Below are 20,056 nucleotides of genomic sequence, written 5' to 3'. Positions count from 1 at the left end.
GAATCCGGAAGGAAGAAGTGGTTGTAGCTTTGAAGAAGATGAAGCATAAAAAAGCAATAGGCCCAGACGATATACCAATCGAAGTGTGGAAACTTTTGGGAGAGACAGGTATAACATGGCTCACTGACATTTTCAATAGGATTTTGAAAACGAAGAAGATGCCAAATGAGTGGCGAATGAGCACTTTGGTGCCTATCTACAAGAATAAGGGCGACGTACAAAATTGCATGAACTATAGGGGTATTAAGCTAATGAGTCATACAATGAAGCTCTGGGAGAGAGTCATTGAGCATAGATTGAGGCAAGAGACACGGGTTTCGGACAACCAATTCGGGTTCATGCCAGGGCGCTCAACCATGGAGGCAATCTATCTCTTACGAAGATTGATGGAAAGATATAGAGATGGGAAAAAGGATTTACACATGGTCTTTATAGATTTGGAAAAAGCGTATGATAGGGTCCCAAGAGACATTCTTTGGAGGATTTTAGAGAAGAAAGGAGTACGAGTAGCATATATCCAAGCTATAAAGGATATGTATGAAGGAGCAAAGACTGCCGTAAGAACTCATGAAGGACAAACCGAAAGCTTTCCCATAACTGTAGGATTACATCAAGGCTCATCCTTAAGTCCTTACCTTTTTGCGTTGGTAATGGATGAGTTAACACGACATATTCAAGATGATATTCCTTGGTGTATGCTTTTCGCAGACGATATAGTGTTGATAGATGAAACTCAGGAAGGGGTAAATGCAAAGCTTAACCTTTGGAGAGAAGTGTTGGAATCTAAAGGTCTTCGCCTAAGCTGATCAAAGACAGAATATATGGAGTGCAAGTTCAGTGCAAATGGAGGCCAAAACGAGTTAGGGGTGAGGATCAGAGATCAAGAAATACCAAAGAGCGACCGTTTTCGTTACCTAGGATCTATCTTGCAAAAGAACGGAGAATTAGATGGAGATCTCAACCATAGAATACAAGCTGGATGGATGAAGTGGAAGAGTGCATCCGGCGTGTTGTGTGACCGCCGTATGCCACTGAAGCTCAAGGAAAAATTTTATAGGACGGCAATAAGGCCGGCGATGCTGTATGGCACAGAATGTTGGGCGGTGAAACATCAACACGTACACAAAATGGGTGTAGCGGAGATGAGGATGCTTCGTTGGATGTGTGGGCACACGAGAAAGGATAAGATTAGGAATGAGGATATCCGGGGTAAAGTAGGAGTAGCCGAAATTGAAGGAAAGATGAGAGAAAATCGGTTACGGTGGTTTGGACATGTGCAAAGAAGGCCTACTGACGTTCCGATTAGAAGATGCGACTATGGGACAAAGGTTCAGGGCCGAAGGGGTAGAGGAAGACCTAGGAAAACTTTGGAAGAGACTCTAAGAAAAGACATAGAGTACTTAGATCTAACGAAGGACATGACACAGGATCGAGCACAATGGCGTTCTAAGATTCATATAGCCGATCCCACTCAGTGACTTGGATTTTCCAAGTCTCCAACCGAGAAGTTTTCCTCACTCGGGAAATTAAGGGAACACTACCCCAACCTACATGCTCCACTCAGAAAGCTTCAACATACAAGCTTTAACAAAAGAAAATTCAAAGAACTTAGCGAAGAAGGCTTTGGTGTATTTAACACAATACGTTGAAATGAAGGAAAGCTTATTTATTGATATCCCCGATAAGCTACAAATATGTACATATACATGAGTCAAAATAAGCACACAAGAGGGAGCCTTCACAAAGGTTGCTTAGGAGAAGTCTCAGCAGTCGGTAGAGCCCCAGAAAGAGAAGGCACCGGAGGGGGATCATTTGGAGCCTCAGTACTGGACAGAACCCTAGAAGGAGGAGGCATCAGAGGTTGATCATTTGGAGCTTCATTACGCGGTACAGCCCCAGAAGACGAAGGCAATAAATGCCTTTGGAACAAACCCACAAATCTCTGATGATCAAGTAAAACCTGACCATCAGTTTCCTTCATCTGGTCAAGCTTCCTCTTCATGTTTGTAGCATAGTCATGTGCGAGCCGGTGCAACTGTTTATTCTCATGCTTGAGCCCTCTAATCTCCTGTTTGAGACTCATCACTTCAGCCGCCAATGATTCAACTTGGCGGGTTCGAGCAAATAGGCGTTGGGCCATATTAGACACAGAACCTGCACACTGAACACTGAGAGCCAGCGAATCCTTAACAGCTAACTCATCAGACCGTTTGGAAAGTAGTCTGTTATCTTTGGGAGTGAGAAGGTTCCTGGCCACCACCGCAGCGGTCATATCATTCTTCATCACGGAATCCCCAACGGTAAGAGGACCAGTAGGGGAGACGAAGGATGGGCGCCATATGTTGTCTGGAGAAGGCGGGGCTGCCTCTTCAACAAGGTTCAAGTCAAAACGACGGTCGGAGGGGCCAGACATTTTCAAAGGTGTTGAAGAGAGAAGAGGTCGGACAAATCAAGATCTTAGAAGTGCAAGAATGAAGCTTCTACTGGTGGAGATTCAAGTGTGCTTTGGAACTTAATGCCAGCCCCTATAAAAATCTGCACTCGACGAAGCTTCAGAAATCGAAGAGGCGCCTGCTCAGAAATCGAAGAGGCGTTTGCTTTCTCAAAAGCTGGGCTGCTTAGAGATCACGAGGGTTGATCTCAGAAATCGAAGAGGCGTTTGCTTTCTCAAAAGTTGGGCTGCTCAAAGACCACGAAGGCCGATCTCAAAAATCGAAGAGGCGCTCGCTTTCTCAAAAGCTGGGCTCCCCAGAGACCACGAGGGCCGATCTCAGAAATCGAAGAGGCACCTACTTTTCCAGCCTTTTCCAGCCTTGTCAGCACCTGTCACACGCACACTCAGTTTTGCGGAAATGTTGGGCATTCTGTCAAAGACTTCTGGGGAAGTAGAAAACACATGAATCTTACTGTTCAATCACCCACTTCCCACACGCAACAATAGCTCATGGGCACCACAGATAACTTTGCCAAAGTTCTCTGCCAAAGTTGAGCACGTGAAGCTTGCAGCTCCCACTACATCACTCTGACCAAGAAGGGTAAAAGAATAGCAAAGAAACAGCACTAACAAAGTTTAGACCCATAAATTTTGAAGGTCTAGCTACCATATTATTACCCACAAGGGTAAAGGAACAGTACCACTGCTGGATAATTGGAAAGTCCCTGTGTGTCAACCTCTGTGCTTCGTGGCAAGGTAGACTAGCAAACATGCCCAACCTTTACTCACATTCGAGAAAACACTCCCAATAAGATTGCTTGCTCCAAAATCGAAGAGGCACCGTCCTCCGAATCTCGAGAGCCAGACTCCCAACATGACTACTTTCTTAAAAATCGAAGAGAGGGTAAAGGAACAGTACCATTGCTGGATAATTGGAAAGTCCCTGTGTGTCAACCTCTGTGCTTCGTGGCAAGGTAGACTAGCAAACATGCCCAACCTTTACTCACATTCGAGAAAACACTCCCAACAAGATTGCTTGCTCCAAAATCGAAGAGGCACCGCCCTCCGAATCTCGAGAGCCAGACTCCCAACATGATTACTTTCTCAAAAATCGAAGAGACACTGCTCCCCGAATCTCGAGAGCCAGACCCCCAGCATGATTGCTTTCTCAAAAATCGATGAAGCATCGTTCTCCGAATCAATCGAAGAGGCGCTCGCTTTCTCAAAAGCTGGGCTGCTCAGAGACCACGAGGGCCGATCTCAGAAATCGAAGAGGCACCTACTTTTCTAGCCTTGTCAGCACCTGTCACACGCACACTCAGCTTTGCAGAAATTATGGGCATTCTGTCGAAGACTTCTGGTGAAGTAGAAAGCACATGAATCTTACTGTTCAATCACCCACTTCCCACACACAACAATAGCTCATGGGTACCACAAATAACTTTGCCAAAGTTCTCTGCCAAAGTTGAGCACGTGAAGCTTGCAGCTCCCACTACATCGCTCTGACCAAGAAAGGTAAAAGAATAGCAAAGAAACAGCACTAACAAAAGTTTAGACACATAAATTTTGAAGGTCTAGCTACCATATTATTACCCACAACTGTAAAGGAACAGTACCACTGCTGGATAATTGGAAAGTCCCTGTGTGTCAACCTCTGTGCTTCGTGGCAAGGTAGACTAGCAAACATGCCCAACCTTTACTCACATTCGAGAAAACACTCCCAATAAGATTGCTTGCTCCAAAATCGAAGAGTCACCGTCCTCCGAATCTCGAGAGCCAGACTCCCAACATGACTACTTTCTCAAAATCGAAGAGAGGGTAAAGGAACAGTACCATTGCTGGATAATTGGAAAGTCCCTGTGTGTCAACCTTTGTGCTTCGTGGCAAGGTAGACTAGCAAACATGCCCAACCTTTACTCACATTCGAGACAACACTCCCAACAAGATTGCTTGCTCCAAAATCGAAGAGGCACCGCCTTCCGAATCTCGAGAGTCAGACTCCCAACATGATTACTTCCTCAAAAATCGAAGAGACACTGCTCTCCGAATCTCGAGAGTCATACCCCCAGCATGATTGCTTTCTCAAAAATCGAAGAGGCATCGTTCTCCGAATCTCGAGAGCCAGATACCACAGACCACTTTTTCAAAGTGCTCTGACAGAGTTAAAACATGTGAAACTGGCAGCTCCCACTACCGTGCTATGACCAAGCAGGGTAAAGGAATAGCATTACTACTTGTTGTTAGGGAGACTCCTATATATGTCGACCTCCATCCCCAACGGACAGGCAGACCTGCAAATATGCTCAACCCTTCATCATATCTGAGAGGGCACCCCCAACGAAGCCTTTCGAAATATTCAGCTTTCTTTCCCCCCGATAATACCTCTGCAAACAAGCTATACTAGAGCAAGAATATCTCATATCATCAGGGTTAAAAGCAAGAGTATGCCATATCATGCTTTTTCACTGTCTTTTCTTTTGGCCTTGTTTTTACCTGCAAGACAAGGAGAAAGAGAGCAATCAGTCAGCACTTGGAATCAAGCTTCCAGCCAGGAACTGACTGCCTGGAACTCCTTACCTGATTACTTACCTGGCATTGCTCTCGAGTACTCATCTTCAACATCTTATGTTTCCAGGGAAGATTCCGCATCTGCTTGAGGAACAGATAGGGCAAGTGCGAAGGATACAAGGAAGCATGTGGAGACAAGCGTAACAGCACACGTGCCGATACATTCATTACTCTGTCAAAAGTAAAAGTATCCCATATCAGCAGGGTGGAACGTACTCTAGATTTGATGGACTTGTTTTGACCCTCAAATTCTTCAGTCGGCCTTATACTCTGGAGGAAACCAGAAAACCCTCCAGCTCAGTTCAAGAATAAGCCTGTGGAAAGTTACTTCTTCAAAAGCAAAAGTATCTCATATCATCTCTTCTCATTTTTCTTCTCTTTATCCTTCATGCTGTTGCAAGATGGGGAGAAGGTGAACAATCAATCGGAGCTCTGATTGCTTACCTTGTCTGTCACCTCTTTCAGCAGACCCCCTAGCTCGGCGACTTGGGGGACTCCTACTACATGGTTTGTATCGCGCTTGACCAAGCTTGAAACTACAAGTAAGCTTCAAGTGAAATTGATACATTACCTTGTGCATCACCACCAGTTAAAGATACCACCCCTGGATGGAGGAAGAGTACTTCCAGAGAAGATGCCACATCTACCTATGAGACAGATAAGGCAAGTCAAGACGACACCACACTCCGATACTTAGAAGTTTCGTGATTACGAGATCATTCTCCCACAATATTTCCTAATGTCATTTGTACTAAATCATTCACTTGTACTCACTAAATGAGAGCTTGAACCTATGTACTTGTGTAAACCCTTCACAATTAATGAGAACTCTTCTATTCCGTGGACGTAGCCAATCTGGGTGAACCACGTACATCTTGTGTTTGCTTTCCTATCTCTATCCATTTATATACTTATCCACACTAATGACCGGAGCAATCTAGCGAAGATCACAAAAAGCGATCGTTTTCGCTACCTAGGATCTATCTTGCAAGAGAACGGAGAATTAGATGGAGATCTCAACCATAGAATACGAGCTGGATGGAAAGAGTGCATCCGGCGTGTTGTGTGACCGTCGTAGGGCACTGAAACTCAAGGGAAAATTTTATAGGACGGCAATAAGGCTAGCGATGTTGTATGGCACAGAATGTTGGGTGGTGAAGCATCAACACGTACACAAAATGGGTGTAGCGGAGATGAGGATGCTTCGTGGGATGTGTGGGCACACGAGAAAGGATAAGATTGGGAATGAGGATATCCGAGGTAAAGTAGGAGTAGCCGAAATTGTAGGAAATATGAGAGAAAATCGGCTCCGGTGATTTTGAACATGTGCAAAGAAGGCCGACTGACGCTCCGGTTCGAAGATGTGACTACGGGACAGAGGTTCAGGGCCGAAGGGGTAGAGGAAGACCTATGACAACTTTGGAAGAGACTCTAAGAAAAGACTTAGAGTACTTGGATCTAACGGAGGACATGACACAAAACCGAGCGCAATGGCGTTCTAGGATTCATATAGCCGACCCCACTTAGTGGGAAAAGGCTTTGTTGTTGTTGTTGTTGTTGTATGCTTGTTGTGACATGACAATATGAAATGATATGGCTCAGGCATCTGACTCAAGGCAGGGATGAAAGATGGTATTTAAATGTGATGGTATAAGCTATAAACCCATGAAACTGAATTCTCTTCTCGTATGACCCAGCGTCTGACTCAGGGGCAAATCTCTCTCTACGACTATGATAACTTGCAAGCCGTTACGTCCCGCCGTCCGTCTCGCTTTCTCTCCCATGTCACGAGGAAATCAATATCTACACATAATGCACAAGCAAAATTAAAACAAACAAGTGACAACAAACACAAAATACAAAATCTTAACACAAGCATAATGGTTTATTGTTTGTATTCAATTTGTATTCAGTTTTGATCTCATTTATCAACATGGTTTATTGTTTCAGAGTACAAATTCATCATTTAGAGCTTCGACTTTAGGTTTCTGTCTTTTGGCCTACCAAAAGTTGTGATTTAAAGGGAGTTTGGACACAAGTGACCTTTTACCACGGTGGTGGAAATGTATTGTGTCTTTGCATGACGACGTGGATTCGAACCCCGTCGGTGGCTAATCTAATATTTAACTTACTAACGCTATCATCAAATTTACTTCAAGTTAAGGATCCATGGAGGGTAATAAGTATAAAGCCTCAATACTATCACACATCAAACATCGTAATTACATTGGACAAATGCATGTCATGTAGATTAATGTGTATTTAGGAGAGATTATGGAGGGACAATACATTAAAGAGATCCCCTTGGTTTTTCAAAAAGTCTCCCAAAATATTTGTTTGAGCAATTAGTGGAGCAAAATGTCTCTATAAAAATAAGGAAACTTTAACGAAAAGTTTCTAGTACTATTTACTTTAACGAAAAATCATATTTTTACACTAAAAAGTTAATTTTGGTACTATTCAATTTACCCTTTATTTTGTCATTTTCGTTAAAATTCAAAATTTTCAAAATATTTTCATTAGTTTTCCTTAAAAATAAAGAAAACTAACGAAAAATCCAAAAAAACTTTCATTTTAATGAAAAGTCATTTTTAAAGGTATAACGAATAGTACCAAGAAAATATATAAATGTGATTTTTCGTAAACAGTTAACAGTACCAAGAGTGTTTTGTTAAAACTCTCTAAAAATAATTGGTGGGAAGGTTGACTTAAATTCGTGGCTTGTATGCACTATTTGCAATCAGAAAAATTTGGACATTTTTTGTGTAAATATTTTATAGTTTGCGTTGTGCTGTAGGGAGGGATTTTCTTTAATGTTTATTCGTAGGTTTGATACTGGGTTTGCAATTGCAGGTTGATGTCGTTCGTTGTGGTTCATTGTGTTTTTCACGGTGGAGATTGGCGGATTGCTCGGTGTGGGAGGAGAAACTTCGGAGATGAGAGAGACTAGGACTGATGTGTCTTTTGGTATAGTAAAAATGGCAAAACTAAAAGAATAAGAAGGTTTTAATTGGATTTTTCAAAAGGAATGGACACGTGTATGACGAGTCCCTTCAGACTTGCTTTATAGGCGAGTCTGCCTAGCTAATCTCAAAGTAATTTGCAACTAGCAGAACGCAATTAGTAAATAGACTTCACGAGAAAAGGAAAGGAAAAAAAAATATATAATTATAAAAGGAGTCAGTTTATTTACCCAAAAAAGAAAAGCAATGTCGCGCTTAGGTTATGTTTAAGAGTCGTATTTGATGCTCAGAACTCTTGACAGTCGTCTTAAAAGCAGAGCTAAAGTACATCCGAAGGAAAGCGGCAGCGTGAGCGTTCCTTGGTTGTAATCTAATATGAAGAAAAACGGTAGCGTGAGCGTTCCTTGGTCGTAATCTAATTTGAAGGAAAGCAGCATCGTGAGCGTGTGGAAGATTAAGATATGCATCATTTGCCTGCATACTAATATGCGTGCATATTTTTTGATATGAAATAAGAAAGATTTGAAGAAATCAATTTTTCTTGTTTCATATCAAAGGATATGATGTGTAATCCACACCGAGTAGAGGCTTCAAATTTTCCATTTGGTTTCTCAGATCGCCAAATGACTTTCAGACAACAGATAAATCTCAATTTATGTTTTTCGTTTTACAAGTCCAATTGAACTTGACACTTGTTCTCACTCCATTACAAGGTTCTAAAAAACATTAGGCGCTAGTCGGGAGGCGAGCTAGCGCCTAGCGCCTAGGCGGCCTAGACGGATTTAGGTAAATTTCTTATATATTTTATGAATTAATTAAATTTACTATATCAAATGTAAATAATTATTGATTAATATGTTATTTCTTATAGAAGAACATATATATGTGAATGTTTTATGTACATATATGATATGCTTTCCTAGAAGAAAAAAATTATCTAAATAATTTATAATTTATATAAGATTTATATACACACACAATATATATAACAAACTTTTAAAAATATAAAAAGCCCACTATGTGGTGGCTTTTATTATTAAAACCAGTGTTCTAAAAATCGATATAGGTGGCCGCATAGGCGGCGCCTAGGCGCTGAACGGCCGGTGACCGCCGTGATTAAGTCATAATCGGTCACAAAATCAAAAAGCATATTAGGCGGACGACTGGGCGGGATTAGGCGGGACTAGGCGGGGCTGGGCGGAGGTGGACGGGGTCTAGGCGGGCGTATGTGGAGAACATCGGAATCTGAAATTTGTTTTGTTGCAGAGCCCGGCGTCGCGAGGAAGAAGATGAAGTTCTTCAGTTTGTTTAATTGCACCATTTTATCATAAAGATGGTCCCCACCATCTTTTTCTTTTACTTATTTTTAAATTCTTTTATTGTATTTCACTGTTGCTTCCAGTGCTAGATGCAGGCCTAGGATTGCGTAGAAGACCTGTGTAAAGTGAATAACTTAGCAAGCTTTTTTTGGATTTTGTGTTCATTTAATTGGATATAAAAGCAATTTGTAATTTGCATGCCTTTTTTACAATTGGTTAGCCTTTTTGGGGGTTAGTTTCGTGGGCTTTTTGGTTTTGGAATTTGTAAAGGTCTTTTAACATATTTGTACCAAAGCAATTTGCATTGTTACAAAACTAATTACAAACTAAATAATGTGTACCGTGGGCTTTTAACAGTTAAGTATCTTATATTAATATATTTCTTTATTTTCCTCTTATTTTTCATTTTATGTGTGGTTCCTACAATATTCCTCACTATGGTTATATGACATATATGTTTAATGTGTTTTTAAATTTTAGACTTGTTGGATACTTCTTTTTGCATTTTATCATTTTTTTATTATCTTATCTATGAATTTCATATAAGTATAATTTTTTGTAAATGTCAATATGTATTTATTTACAAGATATACACGAAATTTACCTAAATCCGCCTAGGCGCCCGCCTAGACCCCGCCGCCCTACTAGTGCCTAGCATTTTTTAAAACCTTGATTAAAACCATCAACCCGTCTGCTCTTTCACATCACATGTCCACCTTGGATGGTTTTCATTATTAAAACCACTAGAGTCCATGGTTTTCTTAATTAAAACCATCAGCTTTTGACTTGGATTTGAGATCCAGTTCGTACCACTACATTTGAAATGTTTATCTCTCTCTCTCTCTCTCTCTTCGCACTCTCTCCTCTCATCTTCACAGATGACTGCAGAAATTCGCCAACAACATTTTTTCTTCCTTCATCTTCAGTTCACAGAGACGAGCTCCACTTCTTCGATTGCTCCGCCCAATTCTCCATCGTCTTCTCCGCCTAATTCCCTATCTTCTTGCCCTGAAAATTTTCCCAAAACATAGTCTAGCACATCAAAGATCCTTGAAAACGTTGCTGGCTCCGGTGAAGAAATCCGAAGAGTCCAGGTCAAATTTTTCGTTTTTTTTTTCCAGCAATTGCCTAGTTCACTACCGAGACCGCCTAGCTCACCGTCGAGACCGCCCAGTCGGCCGCCTAGACACCGCCTAATACCCTTGCCGATTTATTGAACGTTTTTGGAAAAATCGCGGCGGCGGTCCGACGCCCAGTGCCTAGGCGGCCGCCTTGACCGCGTTTAGAACACTGCTCCATTGTATAATATACACTCCTCTTCAAGGAAAACACTGCAAGCATCAATTGTTTTGGATGATTATCTTTCCACATAAGAAGAAGAAGAAAATTTTGATTAGCATTAAAAAAATAAAGGTATAAAGGCCACAAAAGAGCATGTGCAATTCACTATCCACGAGCTATCTATTTTTTCTCTCTTCCCGTTCCTCTATCTCTAAATTTTTCTTCAAAAGTAATGGGTTAACATTAGGGTGGAAAAAAAATACCGAATATCTCAAACCAAACCGAAAAATTCTTGAAACCAAATCGAAAATCCCGAAACATTCGGTACCAAATACTGAACCGAACCAAAATTTTTTGTATGGGAATTGGTATCAAGTTTTTGGTTTTTTGGTAATCCCGAACTGAACCAAAATAAAAAAAATTATTTAATTTTTAAATATATATTTGAAATTGTAATGGTCGTCGGATTCTGTTGAGATTTAATCTCAACCGTTAGAATATAAATCAAACATTGAGTACACACTCTGTCTCCGTCACTCGACACTCAGTCACTCTCTCTCGCGGCTCGCCTCAGACTGAAACCCTCACCTCACCAGAAAACGTCTCGCCGATTTGTCTTTCCGTTTGAATCCGCCCACACAAGTGACTCACCTGAGACACATCTCTCTCGGCTATCACCTCTCTGATCTCTCTCTCAGTCTCTCTCGACTTCTCATCCCTCACAGTGGAGGAGCCTTCCTTCACGAATCACGGCCATTGGCGCCGCTCTCCTTCTCAGTCTCTCAGTCTCTCTCGATTCCACTCATCCAGTGCACTGTGCACCGATTCTCCCCCAAATCAGGTAAATTTTGGAATTCGAGAATAGGGTTTGTGAAATTTAGCACTTGGAAGATAGAGTATATTGCATACTGAGGGTTTAGGGGTTGAATTGGTGGTTTGAATTCAAGATTAGGGTTTCTCTTCTGTCACAGACTCACAATTGAAGCATAAATTTGTTACGGGTTGATTATTCATAGTTCATAGTTGTAGCAAAATTGCAGCTACTGAAATGAATTTTGAGAGTTGGTGTCAATTGATGAATGGAGTTCAAAATTAACCGTGGGGTTTTGGGATGTTTGTAATGCCGCACCATAAATGTATTTACAGTTTGTTTAGTGGTTCATTTAGATGTGTTTTTGAGTACTAATTACTATATGAGTGCTGAACCACAACCACTAGCTTAATTACCTGTTCATGGTATGCAAATCTTGTTAGAAACTTGGAAGACTAATGCCAAAACTTGTGATCATGTTAAACCGTGTTCATATAATTAATATATATGAAGATGTTGAACTGATGAACTGTTAAATACCCACATAATTGCACATCATTAGATCTTCAATTGCAATGCTAGATCATATATCTTTCCTAAGTTGTTTTGTTGTTATTTTTGACCATGCAGAATTGGGAGTCTGGTAGAAAACGTCTCTGCCTCATCAAATTCAACACTTCACTTCTTTTAAGTGCTTTACGTCTCGACTATTTGAGGAAGTGGTGGCTTTACCAGAGTGGTTGGGGAGCATTACACTCCCTATATAAACAGTACAGTATAAAAATACATTCATAGGATTTTGTTATTGCATTTTGTTTACTCTATAGTATCTATTTGTAACATTAGAATGTTTTTGTGATAATAGTAGTTCTTATTTTGCTTAAAAAGTATTTGTTTCTTACTGAAAATATATACACTGGTTGCAACAGTTGCTTTGATATTTGAAGTACAAAGAAGTGCTTGGTCAGAAGCGAGAAAGGAGGAAGCACGATTGTGGCAATACAGTCAATGTGTCAATATGCATTTGCATTTGTATGCTAATGGAGTTGAAAGAAAATGGTAACTCTTTATTCTGGTATTGAACTATCTGAGCAAACTGCCATCTTTGTTTCATTTTCATTAGTGTGGTGAAAGAAAAACATCTTAAATTTGTGAGCAAACTTCTGCATGCTAGTATTTGTAAGTACGTATTTGCTCTATTCTGCCTTCTTGAAGTTCATGTTGCCACTAAAAATCACAAACGAAAAAAAGGGTCTTTTTTTTCCTTCACGAAACAAGTCTTTTTTATTTTTTTATCCCTTAATTTATTTTAATTTGTCTTATGCTCCTAAGATGCTGGTTCGGCCACCAGCCCTCTTTGCTCTCTATGTAAGATCTTGTGGCCCACTCACCTCCTGACCCTAGTATTTAACCCAAAATTCCCGTCCTTTTTATTTTTTCAGTATTTTTGGCCCAATTGTTTTTTATTGTTTTCACTAAAAAAAACACCTGTTAAAATCCTTCCCCCTCTTTCCCTCCTCTTAATTCCCTCCTACCAAATTGATAGCCGTTCACATCTCTATTCGGGGATGTAGACTGTCATTCAATTCCATTTTCTGATTCTCTGAGCAGGTATTTTCTCCTCTTTTAACTCTTGTGTTTCATAAATGGCTTTTTCGATCCGTTTAGCTTTCTTGTATTTGCTTACTGATTCCGTTTGGCTTTCTTGTATTTGCTTACTGATTCTGTAAAAATGTCTTTTTTATTTCAGTGATTTTCCTTCAGTCTTTCTCTTTTGTTTCTCACTATGTTTTTTGTTTCGGCTATGATGGATGATCTGAATCTTCTTGAAGATTCTGATGAATTTGGCACTACAAACATTGTCCTAATTTTGGGCAATTACATATTCATAGCAACCGATTCTAGGTTAACTTCTATGGATATGGTAACCATAAGTAAGTTATGCTCTCTGTTTGATCTGGTTATTGGGTTTTTAATTAAATTTTAATTTTTTTATTTGTAATTAATACTTAATATTGATTTGTTTAGAGAACGAGTACTTCTTGAAGATTCATAAATATGCTCCAAACCTGTTTGGTATAATGTGTGGTAGTAAGTCTGTTTTTTGAGGGTTGAAGAAGCACTTGAAGAAATATGTTACCTTTTTGCGTTGGTAATGGATGAGTTAACAGGACATATTCAAGATGATATTCCTTGGTGTATGCTTTTCGCAGACGATATAGTGTTGATAGATGAAACTCAGGAAGGGGTAAATGCAAAGCTTAACCTTTGGAGAGAAGTGTTGGAATCTAAAGGTCTTCGCCTAAGCCGATCAAAGACAGAATATATGGAGTGCAAGTTCAGTGCAAATGGAGGCCAAAACGAGTTAGGGGTGAGGATCGGAGATCAAGAAATACCAAAGAGCGACCGTTTTCGTTACCTAGGATCTATCTTGCAAAAGAACGGAGAATTAGATGGAGATCTCAACCATAGAATACAAGCTGGATGGATGAAGTGGAAGAGTGCATCCGGCGTGTTATGTGACCGCCGTATGCAATTGAAGCTCAAGGGAAAATTTTATAGGACGGCAATAAGGCCGGCGATGCTGTATGGCACAGAATGTTGGGCGGTGAAACATCAACACGTACACAAAATGGGTGTAGCGGAGATGAGGATGCTTCGTTGGATGTGTGGGCACACGAGAAAGGATAAGATTAGGAATGAGGATATCCGGGGTAAAGTAGGAGTAGCCGAAATTGAAGGAAAGATGAGAGAAAATCGGTTACGGTGGTTTGGACATGTGCAAAGAAGGCCTACTGACGCTCCGATTAGAAGATGCGACTATGGGACAGAGGTTCAGGGCCGAAGGGGTAGAGGAAGACCTAGGAAAACTTTGGAAGAGACTCTAAGAAAAGACTTAGAGTACTTGGATCTAACGAAGGACATGACACAGGATCGAGCACAATGGCGTTCTAAGATTCATATAGCTGATCCCACTCAGTGACTTGGATTTTCCAAGTCTCCAACCGAGAAGTTTTCCTCACTCGGAAAATTAAGGAAACACTACCCCAACCTACATGCTCTACTCAGAAAGCTTCAACATACAAGCTTCAACAAAAGAAAATTCAAAGAACTTAGCGAAGAAGGCTTTGGTGTATTTAACACAGTACGTTGAAATGAAGGAAAGCTTATTTATTGATATCCCCGATAAGCTACAAATATGTACATATACATGAGTCAAAATAAACACACAAGAGGGAGCCTTCACAAAGGTTGCTTAGGAGAAGTCTCAGCAGTCGGTAGAGCCTCAGAAAGAGAAGGCACCGAAGGGGGATCATTTGGAGCCTCAGTACTGGACAGAACCCTAGAAGGAGGAGGCATCAGAGGTTGATCATTTGGAGCTTCATTACGCGGTACAGCCCCAGAAGACGAAGGCAATAAATGCCTTTGGAACAAACCCACAAATCTCTGATGATCAAGTAAAACCTGACCATCAGTTTCCTTCATCTGGTCAAGCTTCCTCTTCATGTTTGTAGCATAGTCATGTGCGAGCCGGTGCAACTGTTTATTCTCATGCTTGAGCCCTCTAATCTCCTGTTTGAGACTCATCACTTCAGCCGCCAATGATTCAACTTGGCGGGTTCGAGCAAATAGGAGTTGGGCCATATTAGACACAGAACCTGCACACTGAACACTGAGAGCCAGCGAATCCTTAACAGCTAACTCATCAGACCGTTTGGAAAGTAGTCTGTTATCTTTGGGAGTGAGAAGGTTCCTGGCCACCACCGCAGCGGTCATATCATTCTTCATCACGGAATCCCCAACGGTAAGAGGACCAGTAGGGGAGACGAAGGATGGGCGCCATATGTTGTCTGGAGAAGGCGGGGCTGCCTCTTCAACAAGGTTCAAGTCAAAACGACGGTCGGAGGGGCCAGACATTTTCAAAGGTGTTGAAGAGAGAAGAGGTCGGACAAATCAAGATCTTAGAAGTGCAAGAATGAAGCTTCTACTGGTGGAGATTCAAATGTGCTTTGGAACTTAATGTCAGCCCCTATAAAAATCTGCACTCGACGGAGCTTCAGAAATCGAAGAGGCGCCTGCTCAGAAATCGAAGAGGCGTTTGCTTTCTCAAAAGCTGGGCTGCTTAGAGATCACGAGGGTTGATCTCAGAAATCGAAGAGGCGTTTGCTTTCTCAAAAGTTGGGCTGCTCAAAGACCACGAAGGCCGATCTCAGAAATCGAAGAGGCGCTCGCTTTCTCAAAAGCTGGGCTCCCCAGAGACCACGAGGGCCGATCTCAGAAATCGAAGAGGCACCTACTTTTCCAGCCTTGTCAGCACCTGTCACACGCACACTCAGCTTTGCGGAAATTATGGGCATTCTGTCGAAGACTTCTGGGGAAGTAGAAAACACATGAATCTTACTGTTCAATCACCCACTTCCCACACGCAACAATAGCTCATGGGTACCACAGATAACTTTGCCAAAGTTCTCTGCCAAAGTTGAGCATGTGAAGCTTGCAGCTCCCACTACATCGCTCTGACCAAGAAGGGTAAAAGAATAGCAAAGAAACAGCACTAACAAAGTTTAGACCCATAAATTTTGAAGGTCTAGCTACCATATTATTACCCACAAGGGTAAAGGAACAGTACCACTGTTGGATAATTGGAAAGTCCATGTGTGTCAACCTCTGTGCTTCGTGGCAAGGTAGACTAGCAAACATGCCCAACCTTTACTCACATTCGAGAAAACACTCCCAATAAGATTGCTTGCTCCAAAATCGAAGAGGCACCGTCCTCCGAATCTCGAGAGCCAGACTCCCAACATGACTACTTTCTTAAAAATCGAAGAGAGGGTAAAGGAACAGTACCATTGCTGGATAATTGGAAAGTCCCTGTGTGTCAACCTCTGTGCTTCGTGGCAAGGTAGACTAGCAAACATGCCCAACCTTTACTCACATTCGAGAAAACACTCCCAACAAGATTGCTTGCTCCAAAATCGAAGAGGCACCGCCCTCCGAATCTCGAGAGCCAGACTCCCAACATGATTACTTTCTCAAAAATCGAAGAGACACTGCTCCCCGAATCTTCGAGAGCCAGACCCCCAGCATGATTGCTTTCTCAAAAATCGATGAGGCATCGTTCTCCGAATCAATCGAAGAGGCGCTCGCTTTCTCAAAAGCTGGGCTGCTCAGAGACCACGAGGGCCGATCTCAGAAATCGAAGAGGCACCTACTTTTCTAGCCTTGTCAGCACCTGTCACACGCACACTCAGCTTTGCAGAAATTATGGGCATTCTGTCGAAGACTTCTGGTGAAGTAGAAAGCACATCAATCTTACTGTTCAATCACCCAATTCCCACACGCAACACTAGCTCATGGGTATCACAGATAACTTTGCCAAAGTTCTCTGCCAAATTTCAGCACGTGAAGCTTGCAGCTCCCACTACATCGCTCTGACCAAGAAAGGTAAAAGAATAGCAAAGAAACAACACTAACAAAGTTTAGACACATAAATTTTGAAGGTCTAGCTACCATATTATTACCTACAAGGGTAAAGGAACAGTACCACTACTGGATAATTGGAAAGTCCCTGTGTGTCAACCTCTGTGCTTCGTGGTAAGGTAGACTAGCAAACATGCCCAACCTTTACTCACATTCGAGAAAACACTCCCAACAAGATTGCTTGCTCCAAAATCGAAGAGGCACCGTCCTCCGAATCTCGAGAGCCAGACTCCCAACATGACTACTTTCTCAAAATCGAAGAGAGGGTAAAGGAACAGTACCATTGCTGGATAATTGGAAAGTCCCTGTGTGTCAACCTTTGTGCTTCGTGGCAAGGTAGACTAGCAAACATGCCCAACCTTTACTCACATTCGAGACAACACTCCCAACAAGATTGCTTGCTCCAAAATCGAAGAGGCACCGCCCTCCGAATCTCGAGAGCCAGACTCCCAACATGATTACTTCCTCAAAAATCGAAGAGACACTGCTCTTCGAATCTCGAGAGCCAGACCCCCAGCATGATTGCTTTCTCAAAAATCGAAGAGGCATCGTTCTCCGAATCTCGAGAGCCAGATACCACAGACCATTTTTTCAAAGTGCTCTGACAGAGTTAAAACATGTGAAACTGGCAGCTCCCACTACCGTGCTATGACCAAGCAGGGTAAAGGAATAGCATTACTACTTTTTGTTAGGGAGACTCCTATATATGTCGACCTCCATCCCCAACGGACAGGCAGACCTGCAAAAATGCTCAACCCTTCATCATATCTGAGAGGGCACTCCCAACGAAGCCTTTCGAAATATTCAGCTTTCTTTCCCCCCGATAATACCTCTGCAAACAAGCTATACTAGAGCAAGAATATCTCATATCATCAGGGTTAAAAGCAAGAGTATCCCATATCATGCTTTTTCCATGTCTTTTCCTTTGGCCTTGTTTTTACCTGCAAGACAAGGAGAAAGAGAGCAATCAGTCAGCACTTGGAATCAAGCTTCCAGCCAGGAACTGACTGCCTGGAACCCCGTACCTGATTACTTACCTGGCATTGCTCTCGAGTACTCATCTTCAACATCTTATGTTTCCAGGGAAGATTCCGCATCTGCTTGAGGAACAGATAGGGCAAGTGCGAAGGATACAAGGAAGCATGTGGAGACAAGCGTAACAGCACACGTGCCGATACATCCATTACTCTGTCAAAAGCAAAAGTATCCCATATCAGCAGGGTGGAACGTACTCTAGATTTGATGGACTTGTTTTGACCCTCAAATTCTTCAGTCGGCCTTATACTCTGGAGGAAACCAGAAAACCCTCCAGCTCAGTTCAAGAATAAGCCTGTGGAAAGTTACTTCTTCAAAAGCAAAAGTATCTCATATCATCTCTTCTCATTTTTCTTCTCTTTATCCTTCATGCTGCTGCAAGATGGGGAGAAGGTGAACAATCAGTCGGAGCTCTGATTGCTTACCTTGTCTGTCACCTCTTTCAGCAGACCCCCTAGCTCGGCGACTTGGGGGACTCCTACTACATGGTTTGTATCGTGCTTGACCAAGCCTGAAACTACAAGTAAGCTTCAAGTGAAATTGATACATTACCTTGTGCATCTCCACCAGTTAAAGATACCACCCCTGGATGGAGGAAGAGTACTTCCAGAGAAGATGCCACATCTACCTATGAGACAGATAAGGCAAGTCAAGACGACACCACACTCCGATGCTTAGAAGTTTCGTGATTACGAGATCATTCTCCCATAATATTTCCTAATGTCATTTGTACTAAATCATTCACTTGTACTCACTAAAGGAGAGCTTGAACCTATGTACTTGTGTAAACCCTTCACAATTAATGAGAACTCTTATATTCCGTGGACGTAGCCAATCTGGGTGAACCACGTACATCTTGTGTTTGCTTTCCTATCTCTATCCATTTATATACTTATCCACACTAATGACCGGAGCAATCTAGCGAAGATCACAAAAAGCGACCGTTTTCGCTACCTAGGATCTATCTTGCAAGAGAACGGAGAATTAGATGGAGATCTCAACCATAGAATACGAGCTGGATGGATGAAGTGTAAGAGTGCATTCGGCGTGTTGTGTGACCGTCGTAGGCCACTGAAGCTCAAGGGAAAATTTTATAGGACGGCAATAAGGCCAGCGATGTTGTATGGCACAGAATGTTGGGCGGTGAAGCATCAACACGTACACAAAATGGGTGTAGCGGAGATGAGGATGCTTCGTGGGATGTGTGGGCACACGAGAAAGGATAAGATTGGGAATGAGGATATCCGAGGTAAAGTAGGAGTAGCCGAAATTGTAGGAAAGATGAGAGAAAATCGGCTCCGGTGAGTTGGACATGTGCAAAGAAGGCCGACTGACGCTCCGGTTCGAAGATGTGATTACGGGACAGAGGTTCAGGGCCGAAGGGGTAGAGGAAGACCTAGGAAAACTTTGGAATAGACTCTAAGAAAAGACTTAGAGTACTTGGATCTAACGGAGGACATGACACAAAACCGAGCGCAATGGCGTTCTAGGATTCATATAGCCGACCCCACTTAGTGGGAAAAGGCTTTGTTGTTGTTGTTGTTGTTGTATGAAGTTGCTCAAGTGGCACGTTTAAATTTGCTGAATCAAATGGAACAATCCCTAAAAAGTTGGAGTCAAATCCTAACTGTAGTGATGTTGATACTATGAAGTTCAGATATAAGTATTCGAATTCGTGTTGCTTTATTTGTGGATTTGACAAATCGGTATGTTTTGTTTTATTGATTTGTTTGTTTATTTATTAATCTTAAAGTTTCATGACTCTTAGTTCACGGTTTCTAGGTTCCAAAAGCTTATAGTGTGAATCTAAGAATTCCATAAGTGTTGGATGTTTCCATGGCTTCTGAACATCGTAATTGTGGCTTTCTTGGTTCTGGCTCTACTTTAGCTCAAGATCTCAAAAAAATTTGTTGCAAGTATTTTTCTTAGTTTTATAAGTAATTTTTGTTTTTCTTTTGTGAAAATATTTGGATTTTTCTTAGCTTTTATTGAGTATAGTTTTATTATTATCTTAGGGTTGATCAGATTAACAAGTTTGAAATGAGTGGTGGGATTGAAAGCTTTGATGATTTTTCTAAAACTAACTTACTAAGAGCTTTAGTTTCTGCAAACATCGATGACCGTTTCACTGGTGGTGACTTATTTGGTTAGTTGTTACTTTTGT

The 20,056-nt window shown here is 41.7% G+C and overlaps 1 protein-coding gene and 1 long non-coding RNA gene across 2 annotated transcripts; both read left to right on the top strand.

The window, feature by feature from the left end:
* Positions 1–483: 483 nt before the first annotated feature.
* LOC126586629 (uncharacterized) lies at positions 484–14,407 on the top strand. The gene is made up of 2 exons (XM_050251537.1): positions 484–1,356; positions 14,238–14,407. The coding sequence occupies exons 1-2, from the start codon at positions 822–824 to the stop codon at positions 14,357–14,359; spliced, it is 657 nt and encodes a 218-aa protein (XP_050107494.1). The 5' UTR covers positions 484–821; the 3' UTR covers positions 14,360–14,407.
* Positions 10,109–12,575, top strand: LOC126586634 (uncharacterized). Its single transcript, XR_007610867.1, has 2 exons — positions 10,109–11,406; positions 12,007–12,575. It is a non-coding gene; the product is annotated as an uncharacterized LOC126586634 (long non-coding RNA).
* Positions 14,408–20,056: the final 5,649 nt, after the last annotated feature.

This window comes from Malus sylvestris, chromosome 10 (assembly GCF_916048215.2).
Source record: "Malus sylvestris chromosome 10, drMalSylv7.2, whole genome shotgun sequence".
In the NCBI taxonomy this organism is placed as follows: Eukaryota; Viridiplantae; Streptophyta; class Magnoliopsida; order Rosales; family Rosaceae; genus Malus; species Malus sylvestris.
Note: the sequence above shows the minus strand (reverse complement) of the source record. Positions and strands in the feature narration are given on the sequence as shown.